Genomic DNA, 17,331 nt, shown 5'->3' on the forward strand with positions numbered 1-17,331 from the left:
TATTTCACATCCTCATGATGTCTATACAGTAAAGGTGAACAATGCATCGCGGTGCAGTGATGTGGCTCAGTGGGGATGTAGTCTGTTCAGACAGCTGATGGGGTGAGGAGTTCCTCCAGCTAATGAGGGAGGTGACCCTAGAAGCTAATAAGCAGTTAATAGATAGGGAAGGTCCAACTGAACCCAAGCCCACGCCTTCCCCATAGGGAAGGAATCAGGCTGAACCCCCATGTTCTGCCCAAGCAGCTCCATCACCCAGTGGCACCGCAGCTCCCAGACACAGAGGAGACATTTACAGCATCAGGACTTATTAAAATAAAAACATTGCTCAGGGAACAACTGAAAAGAGTTTTTCTGCCCTATTCTGAAGTCACCCCATACATTCATTCCCCTCCACACCTCCTCTGAGCCACACGCAGTGATGTCTCCCGAGGAGCACACATCTTACACCACTCCTTGCTTGGTGATGGGGTCAGGTCCTTGAGGCTGTCATCCCAAAGAAGATGGAACTTAAGGAGAAGTCTGAACTCTGAGTGTCTGATGGGTTTTGCTTGTAGAGAGAGAGGAAGATATGCTTCAGTCGTGGTAATTGAGGGAAGGGGACCCACCTCAGGGAGAGCTCTTTAATTACCAGCATCCTACAGAGGGCTGCATAAACAACACAAAATGCCTCTTTCCCCCCATTACTTTTCAGCTGGGCACTGGTAGAGCAACATAAAGACATTTCTCCCAGGGCAGCACTACTAACTGCACTGTGAGTGCAAAGCTGAGCAGCTCCAGATCTGCTGTGCTGTGGGTTCAGTAACAGCAATGGGCTGCAGGAGGCACCAGGTGCTCCAGAAGCAAGCACTGCCTGCTCTCCTGTGCCCTTTTGCCAGCAAGGCTCTGTTTTTTCTGCACTAAGTTTATCCCTTCTGCCAGCTCCCTCCCATCCACTCATTTCCCTGAACTCCCACTGAATTTACTGGAGCATCAAACCAGAGAAGCATCCTTCCAGTAAAGCCAAGAGGAAGCACAGAGCAGAACGACCGACTTCACTGAGCAAATACACCTTTATTTACACTCTGTTTTGTTTAATCAGGAAGCTCAGAGAAAACACAGCTGCAGCCGTGCTGGAGCAGCCCAGCAGCGAGCACCAAGTGCTGCCCAGCTCCGTCTCACCCAGCAGCACGTGGAGCACGAGTGGGCACACAGCATGGCACAGGGATGAGAAAAGCCCAGGGGGTGCACAGATGGGAAAAGCTTTCTGGTCTAGCAGCAACACGTGGGTTCGTTCCAGCTCTAGGATCAAAATGCTTCGATGCCAGAGATACACTGCACTGAGACATGAGGAAACTGCAGCAGCCCCAGGGATGAAAGATGATGCGTAAATGATGGGGAGCGTTTTCTTCTTATATAATGCACAAGGAACAGCTACTCGGAGCTCTGTAGGTGTGTAGGCAAGACAAGCATCCAGGGAAGGAAAGGAAAAATGGACACATGGGTACAGAGGGTATGCAAACAAGAGGCAGTGTAACCCAGGCTTGTGCTGGTGGAGGGGAAGGGCATGGACAGGAGTGCTTCAGGTGGGGGTGAGGAAGAGGAGGGACGGCCACAGGGACAGGACTGAAAACCAGAGAGAGGTTTGGGGGAGAAGCTGGAGGCCCACAGGGGAGAGTCGCAGTGACGAGCGAGAGGCACTCCAGGGCTGGCATGAGGTATGCTTTGCTATTGCTCTGAATGCTGTAAACATTTTGGTTTTGTGTCTATTGGTGAACATTCAGTTCAGTTTGATACATGTGCTCTTATGGGTAACTGGAAGCCTAGCAGAGTTTACATCTCCTATTACTAGTCAAACCTACACAAGAGGCAAACACAACACCGCTAAAATCTCACTGTATGTTGTTTATGCCTAATTCTCCTATTTTATCATGCAGATTTATGTCTCAGAAAAGCTTCTCTAAAAGGAGACACGAGGTAACACAGACACAAATTGACATGCACTCTCACCTACCCACACCCCCATTTCCCTCCTGTGCTTAACTCATGGGACTTTGCCCTTCACGCTCTCGCAGCGTGGAGAGCAGGGACCCATCAGAGCACTGACACGTAAAAGGGATGCAAGTAATCCCCAGCCTGGCTGGCAGCCACAGCAGGAGAAAAGAAATTGGAGCAGATTTGGGTTCTGCATCCCCACCTGGATTTTGGGTCTGCAGTCTATAAAGTGGGGAAAGACCATTTGCAAACCCTTCCTTCCTTTGCTGCCAAAGGGCTTGAGGGCTGCCTGCATACACACCAGCACAAGCACAGAGTCAACAGAGCTGACTTGACTGGCACAGTTTTGTTTTTTTCCCTTCCTTTCATGCGATGGCACTCTGACATGACTTGAAACAGGAACGAGTTTTTGGAGGTGTGTGCCTGTGGAGAGGGAAAAGGGGTTTGTGAGGTATGAATATTCCTTTCACTTCAGTGGGAGATGAATCAAAGATAGGATATTTGTCCTCGGTGAGGATTAGTCATCATTCAGTGCTTTTCAAGGCTTTGGCTCTGTCACTATTTCCTTAATCAGCCCCTGGTTTAAGAGGAAGAGATATAAGTTGCCTATTTTAATTCACTTCAGACTGACATTTGGCATAAAAGCAGCAGCTGGTGCCAATTCCTTATTAAAAAGAAGGAAAGAAATTTACTTTAAATAACCAGGCTGCTTTCCTGCAGGAGAGACGAATTGTAAGAGCAGCAGCAAAAATAACCATGCCAGACTCATACACCTCAGAGAATACCTTTGCTTCACTGTACACCCTGGGACACTTCCCTGAGATGCTATCTGGCACCGGGTGAAGGGGGAAAACATCATCAGGGATACAAATCCCATCACTTGCTGCAGCAAGGCTTTCTCAAAACGCCTGCTCAGAGCACTTCACCAGATGGATGGGAGAAGGAGAACAGCTGGGATTTCACAGGGTTTGGGCCGCTTTGAAGCTTTCTGGCACATGCTGGTGAGGATGCCAGCCCCAAGTCTGGAGGAGCACGCAGAGAGATGCTGCTCTGCCAGCAAGCCTGGGCATGGACCTCACTTCTGAGCTTTCTGCCCTCATTCCTAGATAGAAACTTATGGTTCTGCTGGTTTCTCCCCATCTGGCTGTCTGTGACCACGGCAGCAATGGGCACTTGGCTGAAAATCTGGCTGGCACTAGAGGTCAGCATCAGCCAAGCCCTCTCAGAGGTGTACCAGGTGTACCAGCTTTAGGAGAAGCACTGGCAGGCAGCTCACCTCACCTCCTCCTGCCACGCTCTGGCACTAATCATCCCTATCATGATCTGCACCCATCTGTCCCTACAAAACCCCTCAACACCTCTTTACTACCTATTGTACATACTGTTGACTTCTAGCATCCAAGCAGACTCTATGCATCTAACTCCAAGCATGCTGTATATCTTCAGAATTTAGTCTGCCCAGTTTACACCACATTACATTTAAACCTTGATCATCTGAAGCATCAGACCCACCTACCACCCTAAACTAGAACGGAACTTTACAGCCTCTGATGAACAACAGAAGGGAAAGATCCATGAGGTTACCATCCAGACCTTTATAAAACCAAGAAAACAAACCTCTGGTCTGCAGGCTTAAGTCCACAGACAGGCTGTCGATCTGCTTCCCCACCATACAACACTGCAGGAATGCGACAGCTGATAAGCTGGGAAAGCAAAGCCATGTAGGCAGTCAGCATCACTGCACACAGCACAGAGGTGTGGTTACACAACCGACATCTGCAGAGCCTCCTCCTGCAGCTGTTATCTGGGCCATGGAGCAGGGCCAAAACACACCTTGCACACCACTTTGAGCCCGGACGGCCGTCCTGCTCACTGTTTGTATGCAAGCTTCATGCAGCAGAATCTGCGTCTTTAGGATTTCTTTGCATTGCATCGAACCCACAGCGGACATTCAGTAGGTAACAACAACAGTCAAGAGCAAAAATAAGACTGTGGTTTTCACGTCATCTCTCCCTGCCATGAGCTTGGTCAAGTACTACCATGAGAAATTATATCTGGCATGGTAGAGGGGTCTTGTGCTTCTCTTACACCTCAGTATGGGGCAGATGGGACATCCCTTCTCCCAGCCCTTTCCCAAAAGCTGGTAGAAGAAGCCACCAAGGCTGTGTACGTCCCTGGTGCTCTTTGTGCTGGGTTCTGGTATGGTGCCTAGCACAATGGAGTCTGAACGGCGACAGGAGTCCTGAGGCTGAACTACAGCACAAACAAATAATAGCAATGAAAAGCAATCATTTGCCTTAGAGGACCGGGTCTAGCAGGAGCTTTTGGGATAACCATCCTCGTGAGAAACATTCTGCTCCTTGGCAGCAGCACGAAGACAACACTCAGCCTCCATCCCATGAAAATAAGCATACAAGGGGTCCGGAGTGGATGACAACATTTCATCACACAGTGTGCAAGCACAATGGGAAGGGTGCTGAGTTTGCTGATGGTTTCCACCTTGGGAAGCAGCACAACTCATGTGCCTTTGCCTTCTGTCTCCCTCCCCACAGCCTCAGGCCCCATGACTGGAGAGGATAACATTGTGTGCAACAGCTGCAAGGTGCTACTGCTAACCAAAAAAAGCACAGAAACTCAAAAAGTCTTGACACCATGTCAGGGTCACGCTTTGGAAGTCTCCTCTTCCCCTCCTCCCTCCTCTCTCATTCCCACTGCCTTTAACCCCATGGAAGTTTCACATTTAGAGATGGGTTGTTGCTGTTGTGGGAAGAACACGGGCCCTGTTGCTGTTCTAGCTGAGCCTCCTCTGGGTTTGAGACAGCAGGTCTGTGTAGATTTTGGATCTCAGGAACCTGGGGTATGAGTCTTTTTCCATCAGGCTGTGCACTTTTCCCTGGGCTTGGTCAAAGCAGGAAAGGGAGGGCTCCTGCATGTTCCTTCTTGTCAGCTCCCGTGTCTGGAAGTCAATGTTCACCTGGGAAAAGCAACAGAAGAGTGTTGGTTGCTGCTAAAAAAAATGCATATTTTGTCTCAGCAGCAGAAGAACCAAGCACTCACACTTGGACACATCTCAACAGCCCCCCAAACTCTGTGAGCCTAGTGACCCAGAGTTATAAATCCTACCTCGAACTTGGAACAGTTGAAGAAGATACATACTGACCTAAGTGTTTCTGACCTCGAGTTGCTTTCAGTCTCTTAATCGTGGATTTACGTAGCAAATATCCTACAAATACCTGCTCGTCGAACATACCTCTCTCCTGTTCCCCAAGAATCTTTCTCCCTCACATGCCCAATAGGACGGGGAGAGAACTTTTAGCTGGGTTTAATCTATCAGCATACTCTCATTCAGCTATGTTATTATAAAATAAATTGTTTGATTTTTCCCATAACAGCGTGATATTACAATGCCTTGAAATGGGACTTTAAAAAATAAACAGCCCTCGTGTTATGACTGCAGTGTGTTTGTGAAGCCAGCAACAAGAGCTTTCCTGTTTTCTTTTGCTAGCAAGCCATCAGCGTTTGTTAGGGTTAGTATTGAAAACCTGGCTGCTAAGATGTTATTTGTCATTATTAACGAGCGCCCAGACTTAAAGCTGTCTCAGAAGTAAAGCTGCCTGCTTTAACCCTGATGGCAGCAGGATAGATCAGCTCCCTCTGTCACTTGAGAGTCACTAGCAAGCCAGAATTATGACAAAAGGACTCGATTTTAGGAAAGACCTCATCCAACCTGCACTCATGTTTCTAACCCAGAAACAGCCCTGCAGAACTGTGAATCTCCCAGCAGGAAGGTGCTCACTGAGGGCACTGCACCCTGAGATGTCCACACCACCTGGTGCCATCGGTGGCCTTGCAATGGCCTTGTCAGTGCAGAGATGGGGTTGTGAGAGCCTTCTTAGGATGAGCCCTGCCCCATCCCTGGAGATTTCCCAGGCCATGGATGGGCCCTGGGCAGCCTGAGCCGGTGGGCAGCCAGCCCATGGCAGGGGTTTGAACTGGATGAAGCCATTCTATGATTCTCTGCTCCCCTTGCAGCACCCGTATGATGACAAGCACACGTGCAAGAGGACTGTTGTGGGAGAGCAGTGCTGCAAGCACTGCATTATGAATACAGTACCACAAAGCAACATCACGACACAGGATCTGACAGCCGCATCAGCTTGTCAGTACATTAAAGAGTGCTGAACAATGCCAGGCTTCAGGTGGTGACTGCACTTTTTGTTCAGCTCCGAGCTCCTGCTCGCATCTTTTCAGGAGGTCTAATTGACTCTGGAGTTAGTCAGCAGATAAACACTCTTCCCTGGAGAGTCAACAAGTTAGTCATTGGTGGGATGCTCCTAGACACAATGTCCTGTGAGGAGTGAGCCCAACTGCCTGCCTGGGGAGCGGTAGTAAAGTTGCTGGGGAGGATCTCCTAGGAAGCTGGTGAGGTTAGGAAATGTAAGTTGCAATTGCCAGCGAACTCATTGGCAATGAGTAATTTAGCATCATCAAAGCAGTTGCCCTCACCAGGGGATGAGTCACTGCAAGCAGAGGCACTGGAGCAGGCAGGATGGCTTTCCTGTAACAGGAAGCCTTCTCCTCTTTACCTCCTCCTCCCCATCACCTCCAGGGGAAGGAAGATCCCCCAGCCCCTGCAGTCCCACCAGGGGGACAGGACCCATTCCCTGCCCAAGGGCAGCTCTGACTACCCACCTCACGGGGAGCCTGCACGTCAATGAACTCCTCAAAGATGCGTTGTGCCTTGGCTGCCAGCTTGGCTGCTGAGCGGGTCTTCTTGAAGTCTTCGCAGGCCAGCCAAAACTCCAGGTTCTCCTCACTGAACTCAGTCTTCAGGAAAGCACGGAAAGCAGCCAACCCATCTGCAAGGAATACAAGGGGAGTTACAGCGGGAGGAGAAAGCAGGCTGGGAAAAATCCTATGGCATCCCTCCATCTGCTCCTGCCCAACCGAGGCCGTCCTCATAGCTATGTGACAGCACAGTCCATGATCTCATTATCCATCATCTAGAGTGGTGCCATGAAGCCAAGCATTATTCACTGTGATTAATGAAAACTTAGTTTTTGCCAGGCAACATAGCAAAATGCTTTCTTTGGGATTGAAATATCGAACCTTTGAAATTTCCTCTTGAAACAACCATAGAATCGTTAAGGTTGGAAAGATCACTAAGATCATATAGTCCAGCCTGTGACTGTTCTAGCTCGTGTTCCTCAGTGCCACATCTCCACAGTTCTTGAACTCCTCCAGGGTTCTTCTGAGAAGTTGTTCCTCACACCCAACCTAAACTTCTCTTGGCACAACCTGATGCCATCACCTCTCATCCTACCGCTGTTACCAGGAGCAGAGGCTGACCCACCTCAGCACAGCCTCCTTTTAGGAGCTGTAGAGAGCAGCGAGGTCTCCCCTGAGCTCCTCTTCTCCACACTGCCCCATGCCATTTCCTCAGCTGCTCCCCATCACACTGTGCTCCAAACCCTGCCCTTTTCTGGACACACTTAAGCTTGAATGAGGCAACCCGTTTCCACACCACCTTGTCCACATTAATGATGGGATGTTACAAAGTGGGGCATTAAGAAAAGCCTTTAATAAAGTAGAGCACGTGTGGACTTGTCTCTGATGTTCTCCATCGCTTTGCTTTATTGCCTTATGACATATTTTTAGTTTCCACTCACACAGAGGAAGGATCTTGGAGAGCACAACTGTTACAGCTACAATAAAGGGGAGAGGGAAAGGACACAGCGTAATTACTACTCGTCTAGTCAGCAGTAAAAGTGTTCTTATCACTTGCTAATGCTCAGCAATTGTGAGATTCCAGTAATGTAATCTGACTCAGCTGGGGCAGAATAGAAACACCGAGAGATTTATTAGGCATCGATGTGCTCTTAAACCCCAGCTGGGTTGTATTTATGGACACAGCTATTGTTTTTTATTTCCTTTCCCTGAATGGCACGAGCAGAGTTGAACTAACTGAAGGCTTTACACACACCCTTTCTCTTTTGCTAAGCTGAAGGATAAATTTGGCTCCTGGTTGTTTTTTTTTTTTTTTTTTTCCAGTAACATGTCTCTAACTTTTCCAGTAGGGCCTGAATAGTTGAGCTCATGACTGGAAACCTCCCCAGTCAGCCTTGGCTGCTTCCAAGGAAGCATCTATAAATACTGACGGAGTCGGGAGAGCACTCAGCAAGGTCAGACTCAGGGAAAGAATGATGGGAGTGGATGTTGGCTGAGATGGACAAAGGCTGACAGGGTTTGTAGGCCTGGACCTCCTCCTGCACTGCTGTAAGGGGTGAGCTCCACCTCACCCAGTGAACTGCTCCAAGCGTTGAACAGCAGCCAACAGCCCAAGGCAGGGGAGATATCTGACTGTCTGGATCCTCAGAGGGATCAGCAGAGAAGATACATGGCCAGATAGGACCAAGCTCCAGGCTATTACTCTCTGCTTTAGGCTTTATGAAGCTTCCTCATTGACAGGCTTGGCAATGCTAACTGCTCCATCAGCACTCTGCATTGCAAAAAGCTGCTGTGGCACAGCAACCAGCAGCTAAAACTGGAATGTCTCCACCTCAGCTACACTGCTTTCTTCCTGTCAGCCCTGGGAGGGTGAGAAATAGCTGTATCACACCCCATGATTAACGCACTTGTAGAAAGGTTTGGGGCCACAGCTGTGGGCAAAGGAGGGCTCTCATCCAAGAGCACTGCTGAGCACAAATTGTGGGTTCAAGACCAGAGCAGTAAGGCAATGTCAGCCCTTGAGAAGCCTGCAGAATGGAGTGTCCAAAGGCATCTCTAGGAAGCTAGCACCTGTCAGTCGTGCTTCCCCTGGGTGCTCCAAGCACCCCTATGAATAGGTAGATATGGAGCAAGAGAGGACTGTTTTAGAGCTGCTCCAGTTCCTGAAACCCAGAGATACGCAGATATTCTAAACTCTGCTATTTAATGCCTGTAACATTCATAGTGCCTATGTGGAGGACTTGACAAAGGAGAGAGGAGCCCTTAGAGGAGGAAAAGGAGGGGACATTAACAGCTGAACTGACGGATTTCACATAGTACAAATGGGGAAAAGCAGCAGTTCCCTGAGATTTTGCCATTTGGTACACCATCAGCTTGTAGGATGCTTAGTATTAATCATTCCAGCACCCAAACAAGCTGTTACGACAACACCACCTCCACTGTGTGTCCCTGTAGAGTTCCTTCTTCCCTTTCACTTGCCTTCTGCCCAGAGAATTTAAGGGTGCCCCATCCCTGCAGGTGCCCAAGGGCAGATTGGATGGGGCCCTGGGCAGCCTGATTGGTGCCTGATTAAGTGGTTTGGCAACCCTGCCCACAGCAAGAGTCAGAACTGGATGATTTTAGAGGTCCCTTCCTCCTCAAGCCAGTCTATGATGCTGTGATTCGCTGTCCTGAACTTTCCCTTCCCTCTCCAACAGCCCCAGCACTGAGAGAGAACCGCTTGTCAAAAATAGCAGCTGTGCACGGCAAATATAATATCTGCAGAACGTAGTATCTGCTCAAACAAGTGGACTTGGTGATTGATGAGATGAGAAAGGCTTTGGCTTCAGCCCTGCCCCAGAGAGCAGAGCAGCAGCTGGGACCAAGAGGTCTCCACATTCTCTCACATCAATCAGCTCCTTTTTATTTTGAAGCAAGTTTAGACAGAGGATATATAAATAATAGTATCTGGCTGAGCTCCATGGGGTTTTTTTAATACATTCCTGTCATCTCCTCCCCAAAGCCCTTGGGGAGCTGGAAATGATCAGGGCAGACCTGAGAGGACCTTGCTGAGGAGAGCTTGGATGGAAGAGAGGTCATCCTGGGCCGGAGGCCACTCTGTTCTGCAGATCAACCCTTTGGCCTCTGCCTGCCTGCCTGCCTGTACTTCCAGCTGCGAGTTCAGCCACAGAGATGGAAGTCTGCATCACTGCACAGTGCTAAATCACTGCCAACAGGTTTGTCATGGGACAGTGGCTAACCTAATAGGAAGGGCAGGAGGACAATTAGATGGGGACAGACACCACCTGAGCTGGCATTTGACACGGTTGTTGGCTTTCATCTCTGTACATGAAGGCTACCAAGGAAGCATTCCTGATGAATCCACGTTTCAAAGCTCATTTCAGCTGAGAAGCACTGGGTTGCTGTGTGATGTGAACAGGAAAACATCTGCTGTTGGGTCAGCCTCTTGAAGTAGGCTAGAAGACACATGGAGCACCTGAGAAGTACAATTCCAAAGGGATGCTTTTACAGAAAAAAGCATGGGGATGATAAGCTGTATTAGAATCCTTCATGAAGGCGGGTAGGCACAGGCTGCTCAGAGAAGCTGTGGATGCTCCATCCCAGGATGGGCAGGTTGGATGGAACTTTGGGCAAATGGATGTAGGCAGAGATGTCTCTTCCTATGGCAGGGGGTTGGAAGAAGTTGATCTTTAAAGGTCTCTTCCAACTCAAACCATTCTCTGGTTCGATATCTTCAGAACTATCACAGGATAGATCTCTGCTAGATCAAGTTGCCCATCAGTGCTCAGAGCCCATCCAGCCTGACCTTAGCTGTCTGCAAGGATGGGGCACTCACAGCTCTTTGCACAGTCTGTGCCAGTGCCTCACTGCTCTTGTAATAAACTTCTTCCTTATATCCAACCTAAATCCCCTCTCTTTTAGTTTGAAACCATTTCTCCTTGTCCTATCTCACAGACCCTGCTGAAGAGTCTATCCCCATCCTTCTTACAGCCCCTTTAGACATTGAAAGGCTGCTCCCAGGTCTCCCCAGAGCCTTCTCCTCTCCATGCTGAACAGCCCCAGCTGGGGTTGTAGGTAACTCCTCACCAGACAGGGCAGAAGGGAGGGACAAGGTCACAATGCTCTGCATAGCATACGTACATGCTCACTGCTGCCTAGCGTTGCTTTGATGAATGCTAGCTGCCTGTCACTAGCACAATGCTCATGCTAATGCTGTTCTGGCTTAGAGAGAACTGGGAGTAGGAAGGGATATTCCTATGCTGTGTAGGAAGAGCAGCAAGGTGCAGACAACAGGAGGAGGAGGAGGAGGACAATAAAATTTGGGCAGAAGAGCATTGAGTTCACAAAACTGTAGAAAAAAATAATCTGTGAGATAAAAATGGAAACTCGGTGCCAAGGTTTTCCGTGTTGGATGCTTCACTGATAAGTGAGTAAGGGTTGAGGACAGACTGTCCTGCTGGATCCTGGACAAATGAGAAGCCATGTGTCCAGCCCTGCGAGGGATGCAGAATGAGACATGCCACTGTGTGCATCTCCCTGCGGCAGCCTGTCAAAAGGAATCTCCATCTGGCTGACCAGACTGCACCTCCTGGGCACGGGTACAGCGGGGGGATTTCTCCTCTGTAACTCACATCATGCACACACGCTCTGCAGACCACAGAGCTCCAGTTCCCTGGGAGCCATTGCTAATCCAGCACTGAATAGGAAAAGATGCCAGAACCTAGCAAGTTGCAGCCACTGCTTTTTCTCCCCGAGCACCCAAGGGAACGTGCTACATATGATCCTCCCTCTTGCTTTTGCAAACCCCTGCTGTAAACCAGGCTCGAGTTCCCCTTTCCTGCTGCCTGCCATGCTCGCAAGCCCTGACCCAAGGGCGTACTGCTCTGGGAGATGTCTCTTGCAATGAGCTGGGACAAAGCTCCTGCTGCATGAAGAGGGTTGGCTGGCTGATCCCATGGTTTCAAGCTAATTTGCTTCTCCCATTAGCAAGAGCAAGTCAGGTATGGTTGTGCTGACCTATTTGTCTGGGGCTGCCAACGAAGCTGGGCTGTGCTGTATCCTACAATGTGGCACTGGAGCCCCACTCAGCTCCCTGAAATCAGCATCACAGCCTCCTTCCAGAAGAAGCCAAATGTCCGCATAGTGAAGGAGGTGTGACAGATGTGCCAGGCAGCAGCAGCCCACCTGCTAGCACTGCAAGCCACAGGGGAAATCCTCCACGAGCACAGCTGGTGCTCAGCCCATGTCCTGAAGCACAGATTGGAATTTGTGGCTGGCTGATGTTGTTCACCTGGGCAGTCACAGGGAAACCAGGCTGATACAGCTCTGTACTTCTCTTGGCACTCAATGCAAATTAGCTGGCAGCTTTACTACAGATGTTGCTTTCTTACTCTGAAATTTTGGACAGATAAGGCACGAGTTAGCTATCAGGAACTAAATGTTTTTCACTAGGTGCCAAAGAACTACAATAATTACTTCCCATCCTAGAGACAGGGAAGATTCTGATGTTTCATTGATCGCTCTATGAGTCTAATTGATTAATAGAACCAGATATTCTTGTAATGCTATTGGACGAAGTAATTGGGCTGAGGCTCGATTTGGCATTCACAGCACTCAGCTGAAGAGGGAACAATGTGTGTAATTCCAAAACACAGACAAAAGGCAACTTCACTGCCTTTTGTAACCAACGCATTTTTGTTGCAGCCTCCATCCAAAAAGGAGAAAAAATGGACAACTTTAGCATTATTGAAGGAAGAACAAGGGCTTGAGTTTAAAGACAGAGCTGTACCATCAGTGTGAACATCCTGTCCTCTCTCACTGCCCATTCTCCAGGCACCTCTGTCTCTTTTGTGTATTTTTTCCTTCTTGTTCCAGATTTGGACTAAAGAAATGTTCCCTCTTGGCCATACCCAGATACACGATCGTTTCCTACTGCCTGCAAGCCATGATCTCAGTGAGATACTGCTGCTGTAATTACACATCGCTTTTTCTGCCTCGGACAGCCAGCCTGTTCAGAATTGTCACCTAATTCTCAGCCAAAGCTGTTGTCATCTCAGCCGAAAATCCGGAAAATAAACTGTGTATTATTCAAAATAATAATATAATTCTATCCCGATGCTTTAATATGCAAATCCTGAACCGCTAAGGAAGTCAGCTGGTTCCTTATTGCGGTAAATCAGTTCACCGCCCACACTGACTTCTTCCCAACCTCAATTCACTCGTTTTACACTTAAATAGAAACAAATTAATGAATCTATACTGTGAGCTTCGCTGCCTTGTTTATAATTCCTCAGCATGAATGCGCCGGTGAAGCAGGGTAATGTATTCTGAACAGAACTGATATGATTGATCTATTGAATGGAGTGAGGTGCGCTGATTATATGTTTGCATAATGTTTCTTGATGTGAAACTTTCAGGTTTGCACTGGGAACCGTAAATTAGAGCCAGCCAAGTGCTACCATGCATGGTTTCTTCATAAGGACTGCTACGGAGCACAGAGTTCAAGGTTATTTAACTGCACATTGGATTTCCTGCTGCAATTGATGGGAGCAATCAGTCAGATTCACCAGATGGCTCTGAGAATTTCAGCTCTGCAGGCTTGGATTAGAATATTCTGCAAGGGACATGGTCAGTGGGCATGGTGGCAATGGGTTGGGGCTGATGATCTTTAAAGGCTTTTTCCAACCTGAACGATTCTGTGAATGGAAAGGAATGGGACACTATGGTGCCATAACCCCCTACTCATGACCTTTTGCAAATGTGAAGATAAAATATTAATGCCCCTGCAGTGGAGTGCTAATGAGTGGTGGCAATGAAGTCCTGCCCGTGAATCACTGTTACCACTTCCTCGGGGTAAGAGGTACCCAAGGGACCACTCCTGTGCCATGCAGTGTCTGTAGCCCTAGCTTCAGTGCCTAGGGAAAAAAGGTGGTACAAGTTGATCTCTACTTACATTTATGGGACAAAAGGACATCAAAAGAGTCTGCCCATCTCGTTGCTTCTTCTGTTGACAGTCTTCTGGAAGAAAGGAAGAGGCAGATTACAGACAACCCATGGCTGTTTGACAAGCACACCAAGGAAGGCTGGAATTCTTCTCACCAAACTTTGGAGGTCTACAATGTAGAGGTCTCCAAGTGTGCAAGTCCCCCTGGTTCCCTGCAAAGTCAGTGGGGAGATGCCAAGGGACTCTCACTGGTCTCCTCACCTCATCCTCAAGGTAAAACAAGGCAGATGAATCACACCCGAAAAGGGACCAATTTTTCCTTACCGACTCAAAGCAAAGACCCAGGGAACAAGTTCAGATGCAGACATTTACATTGTAAATGTCAAAAGTTAAGTGAAACGAAACCCACCCCTGCAGAAGTGTTTATTTCTCTCTCCTGACTGCAAGGAGAAGGTGAGCTCAGACACGGGATCAGATGGATTCCATCCCACTCGCCTTAAATCAAGACTCCGTATTGTTTGAGGCATCTGCTTTAGTGCTGTGCAAACTAACACGGGACGTTCAGGCAGTGTTTAATAACACTCAGCTAAGGAGGACTGTGACCTGGAATTGCTGCTTACCTCTTCAACAAAGTCAACTGCTCAGATTTTGATTTGCTATATATATGCTGTATATTATCCCCATCCCTGGAGGTGTCCAAGGATGGGTTGGATGGGGCTGGGCAGCCTACAGCATACAACAAAAGGAAGGTAATTCGAGAGGAGTGGTGGGCAGGGAGGGGAGGACAGAGGTGGGATGGGGTGGGATGCTGCAGCTATACTCACTTCAAAGCCCGGTTGGGCTTGTCCGGAAGAATAGCTGTGAAATCATTATATGAGTCTGATTTGTGAGACAGGCAGCCCAGGCGAGTCCTCATCCCTCTGTTCCTGTGGTCGATGTGGGGGAGCAGGGGGGTGAGCAGGGGAAAACCAAAGAAGAGGATTATAACTCTAGCCAGAGCTAACAAAACAAAACCCCAAAGATGACACAGCTCAGCGGCTCTGTGCCTTGTCAGATCTGCATCCCTCGTCCCTCACCTGCAGGAGGGACCCTGAAGCATCTCCAGGAGGATGCTAAGGATGGATACAGCATGGATACTGGCTCACCCAATGCCAGCCAGTTGTTCTACTGGTCCAGCTGGCACAAAGGCTGGGTACTGGGTGGTGTCCTGGAAGGACCTGCCCTCAGCAGAGCAGGAGGGCAGTTACACCTGCAATCAGCTGCATCAGAACAGTGTGGTGCCGGTGCTGGAAGGCAGGAGGAGGTTGGAGGACAGGAAGGAGCAAGGCACCTGTGATGTGAGCTGTGCTGCAGAGCCAGGGGAGCCCGGCCCGCTTCTTTCAACTCAGCATTACATAAGCAGGCTAAAGCTTCCTCTTCCATGGCAGGTTTATCCATGCAGAAAAGGACCTTACTGCTTTTCCCTTTGAATTTCGGAGCAGTTCCAGTGCTTTGCTCCCACATAGGCTCCTCAGCTCCCTGCCAGCTCCTTCCCAGCACAAATGATGAGAACAGCATCACTGGGATGGAGAGAGCTTGGAAAGGGAGGGAACACAAAGGGAGTGGGAGATGGAACACACATGCATGCACTGGACTGGCATCGTCTCCCCTCAGAAACAGATGCCGACTGATGGTTGGACACAGTGTCCAGAAAGGCAGAGCCTGAGCTCCCCCCAGCCTAAGAGCATCCCTCCTGGGTCACCCCTGAGCACGGGAGGGCCACTCAGTGGCTGCACGCACTTCTCAGCTGCTAGACTCCCTCTGGAAGCCCCCTCTGAGCCCTGCTGCCGAGCAGATGCCAAACGCTCCCTGAGACTGCAGAGGGAAGCACAGTGTTTCTCCCTTCCCTATGCAGAACACTTCAGCACTGAGCTAATCTGTAGCACGCCTGTCCCCCCTTCTCCTCCCGCCCTGCAGAGAGTTTCTATTATTGCACATTTTCATGTAATCTTACAGCAAATTAAATGTTAATTAAATGCAACGAGTGTCTCCCTGGCAGAGCGCAGGCAGCTCCAAGCACAGAACCTGGGGATCTTCAGTGGCAAGAATAGCTCCAAAACCTGAACCTGTGACCAGCAGTCTCAGGATGTTGCCCTACATCCACCCCCCACAGCAAAGCAGACAGCCTGTGTGCAGAGAACTGCATCCCCAGCTGAGCCTGCTGGCCTTGCTGTGCTCAGACTGACACTGAGTGGCTATAGGATCCCACTGGTACCTTTCCCATATGCCACCTTCCCCCAGCCCTTATCCTTCTCAGCCGTGCCCTGAGGAAGCTCACAGCTTCCTCAGCAAGAGACGTGGCATGCACTGCTGCTCGGATTTCAATGCCTGAGATGAAGAGACTGCAGCAGGGAATGGCAGCAAGGAAGCTGCGATGCTGCACTGTGAGCACAGAGCTCAGCTTGTGGAACACAGGTCGTGATTCCAGGACAGGATGTGGGGGAAAGAACGTGGGTTGGTAGGAGGTAGGGAGGCAGGGGAAGGTCAGGAAGGAGCCGTAAGGCTCTCAGGATGAAGCAGACAGCACCAGGATGGACAAGGGATGTGGTGTCCGTGCAGTTACCTCCGTGGGATCAATAACGCAGCCATTCAGGACTCCAGTTATGGCCAATCCTCTATCTGGCTGGCTTGGAGAGTGGTTTGCAGGAAACAGGAGTGTAGCAAGGAGGGATTTACAGTTTCACGCCCTGGCACTTAAATATATAACAAAGAATCCTCTGCCAGAAAAGGAGGGCCCGTTGCTCTCAACCCATTTGATCCTCGTCAGTTTTCCAATGGAAGACTCTCGGAGTTGAAGGATGATCACAGAGAAGAGACAGCATTCCCTCCTGGGAGCAGAGCCATGGGGTAAGTCCAGCTGCAGGTCCGAGCTTGGTGTCACGGCTCAGCATGGAGCAGAGGGCTCAGCACATCCACATTCATCATGCAGTGCCTCCGAAGGTCGGTCCTCAACAGGCAGAGCTTCTGATCTCACTGAGAGGACTGAACTACCTCTTGTCCCCGTCCCTGCGAGTCATGGCTGGCATTACTGGCCATCGTGGTGCTGCAAACAGAAGAACAGGAGGACTTCATACGCCTGTGGATCTCTCCTTCCACCATCACAAGGCTCAAGCACTCACATAGAAGAACTCAAAGAAAGCATCTCCTCGTCTGGGCAGTGGGAGCTCATGGGAAGCCGTAGGGAGGGATGAATGGGGGTGGCAGGTTTCCCTGAGCATGGGCACACAGACGCTGCTGGAATGGATCTCCCAGCAGGGAGTGAAGGCAGTATCTGCTAAGCTGGTGGGACAGAGCAGGATGGAGCCGCCTGCGTAGCGAGCAAAGTGCAAAGGTTTTCCTGTTTGCCAGGACAAGGCTGAGCTCCAGATAACCTCCAGGTCCCCCTGACCGGAGAGGATGGCCGAGGAGGAGAGCGAGGAGCTGATGGGAGCAGCAGCTGCATGCAAAGGGCCAGGAGCTCGCTCTGCCAGGGCCAGGGGAGATCCCAAAGCTCAGGCTGCCCAATGCAGCATCCCTTTTAAAACCTGATTACATTAAAAATGCACAAAGCCTCTTCCCAACTAAATTAATGGAACTGGGATTGCACTATACGCCAGTGAGTGCATTTTCTTAATCCCTGCCCTGACCGGCTGCTTCGATACGCTTTA

General features: G+C 49.6%; 1 protein-coding gene across 1 annotated transcript; it reads right to left on the reverse strand.

Annotated features, from left to right (window-relative positions):
- Nucleotides 1–1,033: 1,033 nt before the first annotated feature.
- RGS8 (regulator of G protein signaling 8) lies at nt 1,034–16,883 on the reverse strand. Its single transcript, XM_085231625.1, has 5 exons — nt 16,248–16,883; nt 14,470–14,571; nt 13,655–13,719; nt 6,667–6,833; nt 1,034–4,948 (listed from the first exon to the last, which is right to left on the reverse strand). The coding sequence occupies exons 1-5, from the start codon at nt 16,271–16,273 to the stop codon at nt 4,766–4,768; spliced, it is 543 nt and encodes a 180-aa protein (XP_085087751.1). The 5' UTR covers nt 16,274–16,883; the 3' UTR covers nt 1,034–4,765.
- Nucleotides 16,884–17,331: the final 448 nt, after the last annotated feature.

This window comes from Meleagris gallopavo, chromosome 10, assembly GCF_905368555.1.
Source record: "Meleagris gallopavo chromosome 10, MGAL_WU_HG_1.1, whole genome shotgun sequence".
NCBI lineage: Eukaryota > Metazoa > Chordata > Aves > Galliformes > Phasianidae > Meleagris > Meleagris gallopavo.

Coding starts and splice junctions, on each gene's coding strand:
- RGS8 (XM_085231625.1), bottom strand. CDS start 16,273: ATGGCTGCGTTATTGATCCCACGGAG. Junction 14,572..16,247: donor GCGTTATTGATCCCACGGAG/GTAACTGCACGG, acceptor CATCGACCACAG/GAACAGAGGGATGAGGACTC. Junction 13,720..14,469: donor AAGCCCAACCGGGCTTTGAA/GTGAGTATAGCT, acceptor CCTTTCTTCCAG/AAGACTGTCAACAGAAGAAG.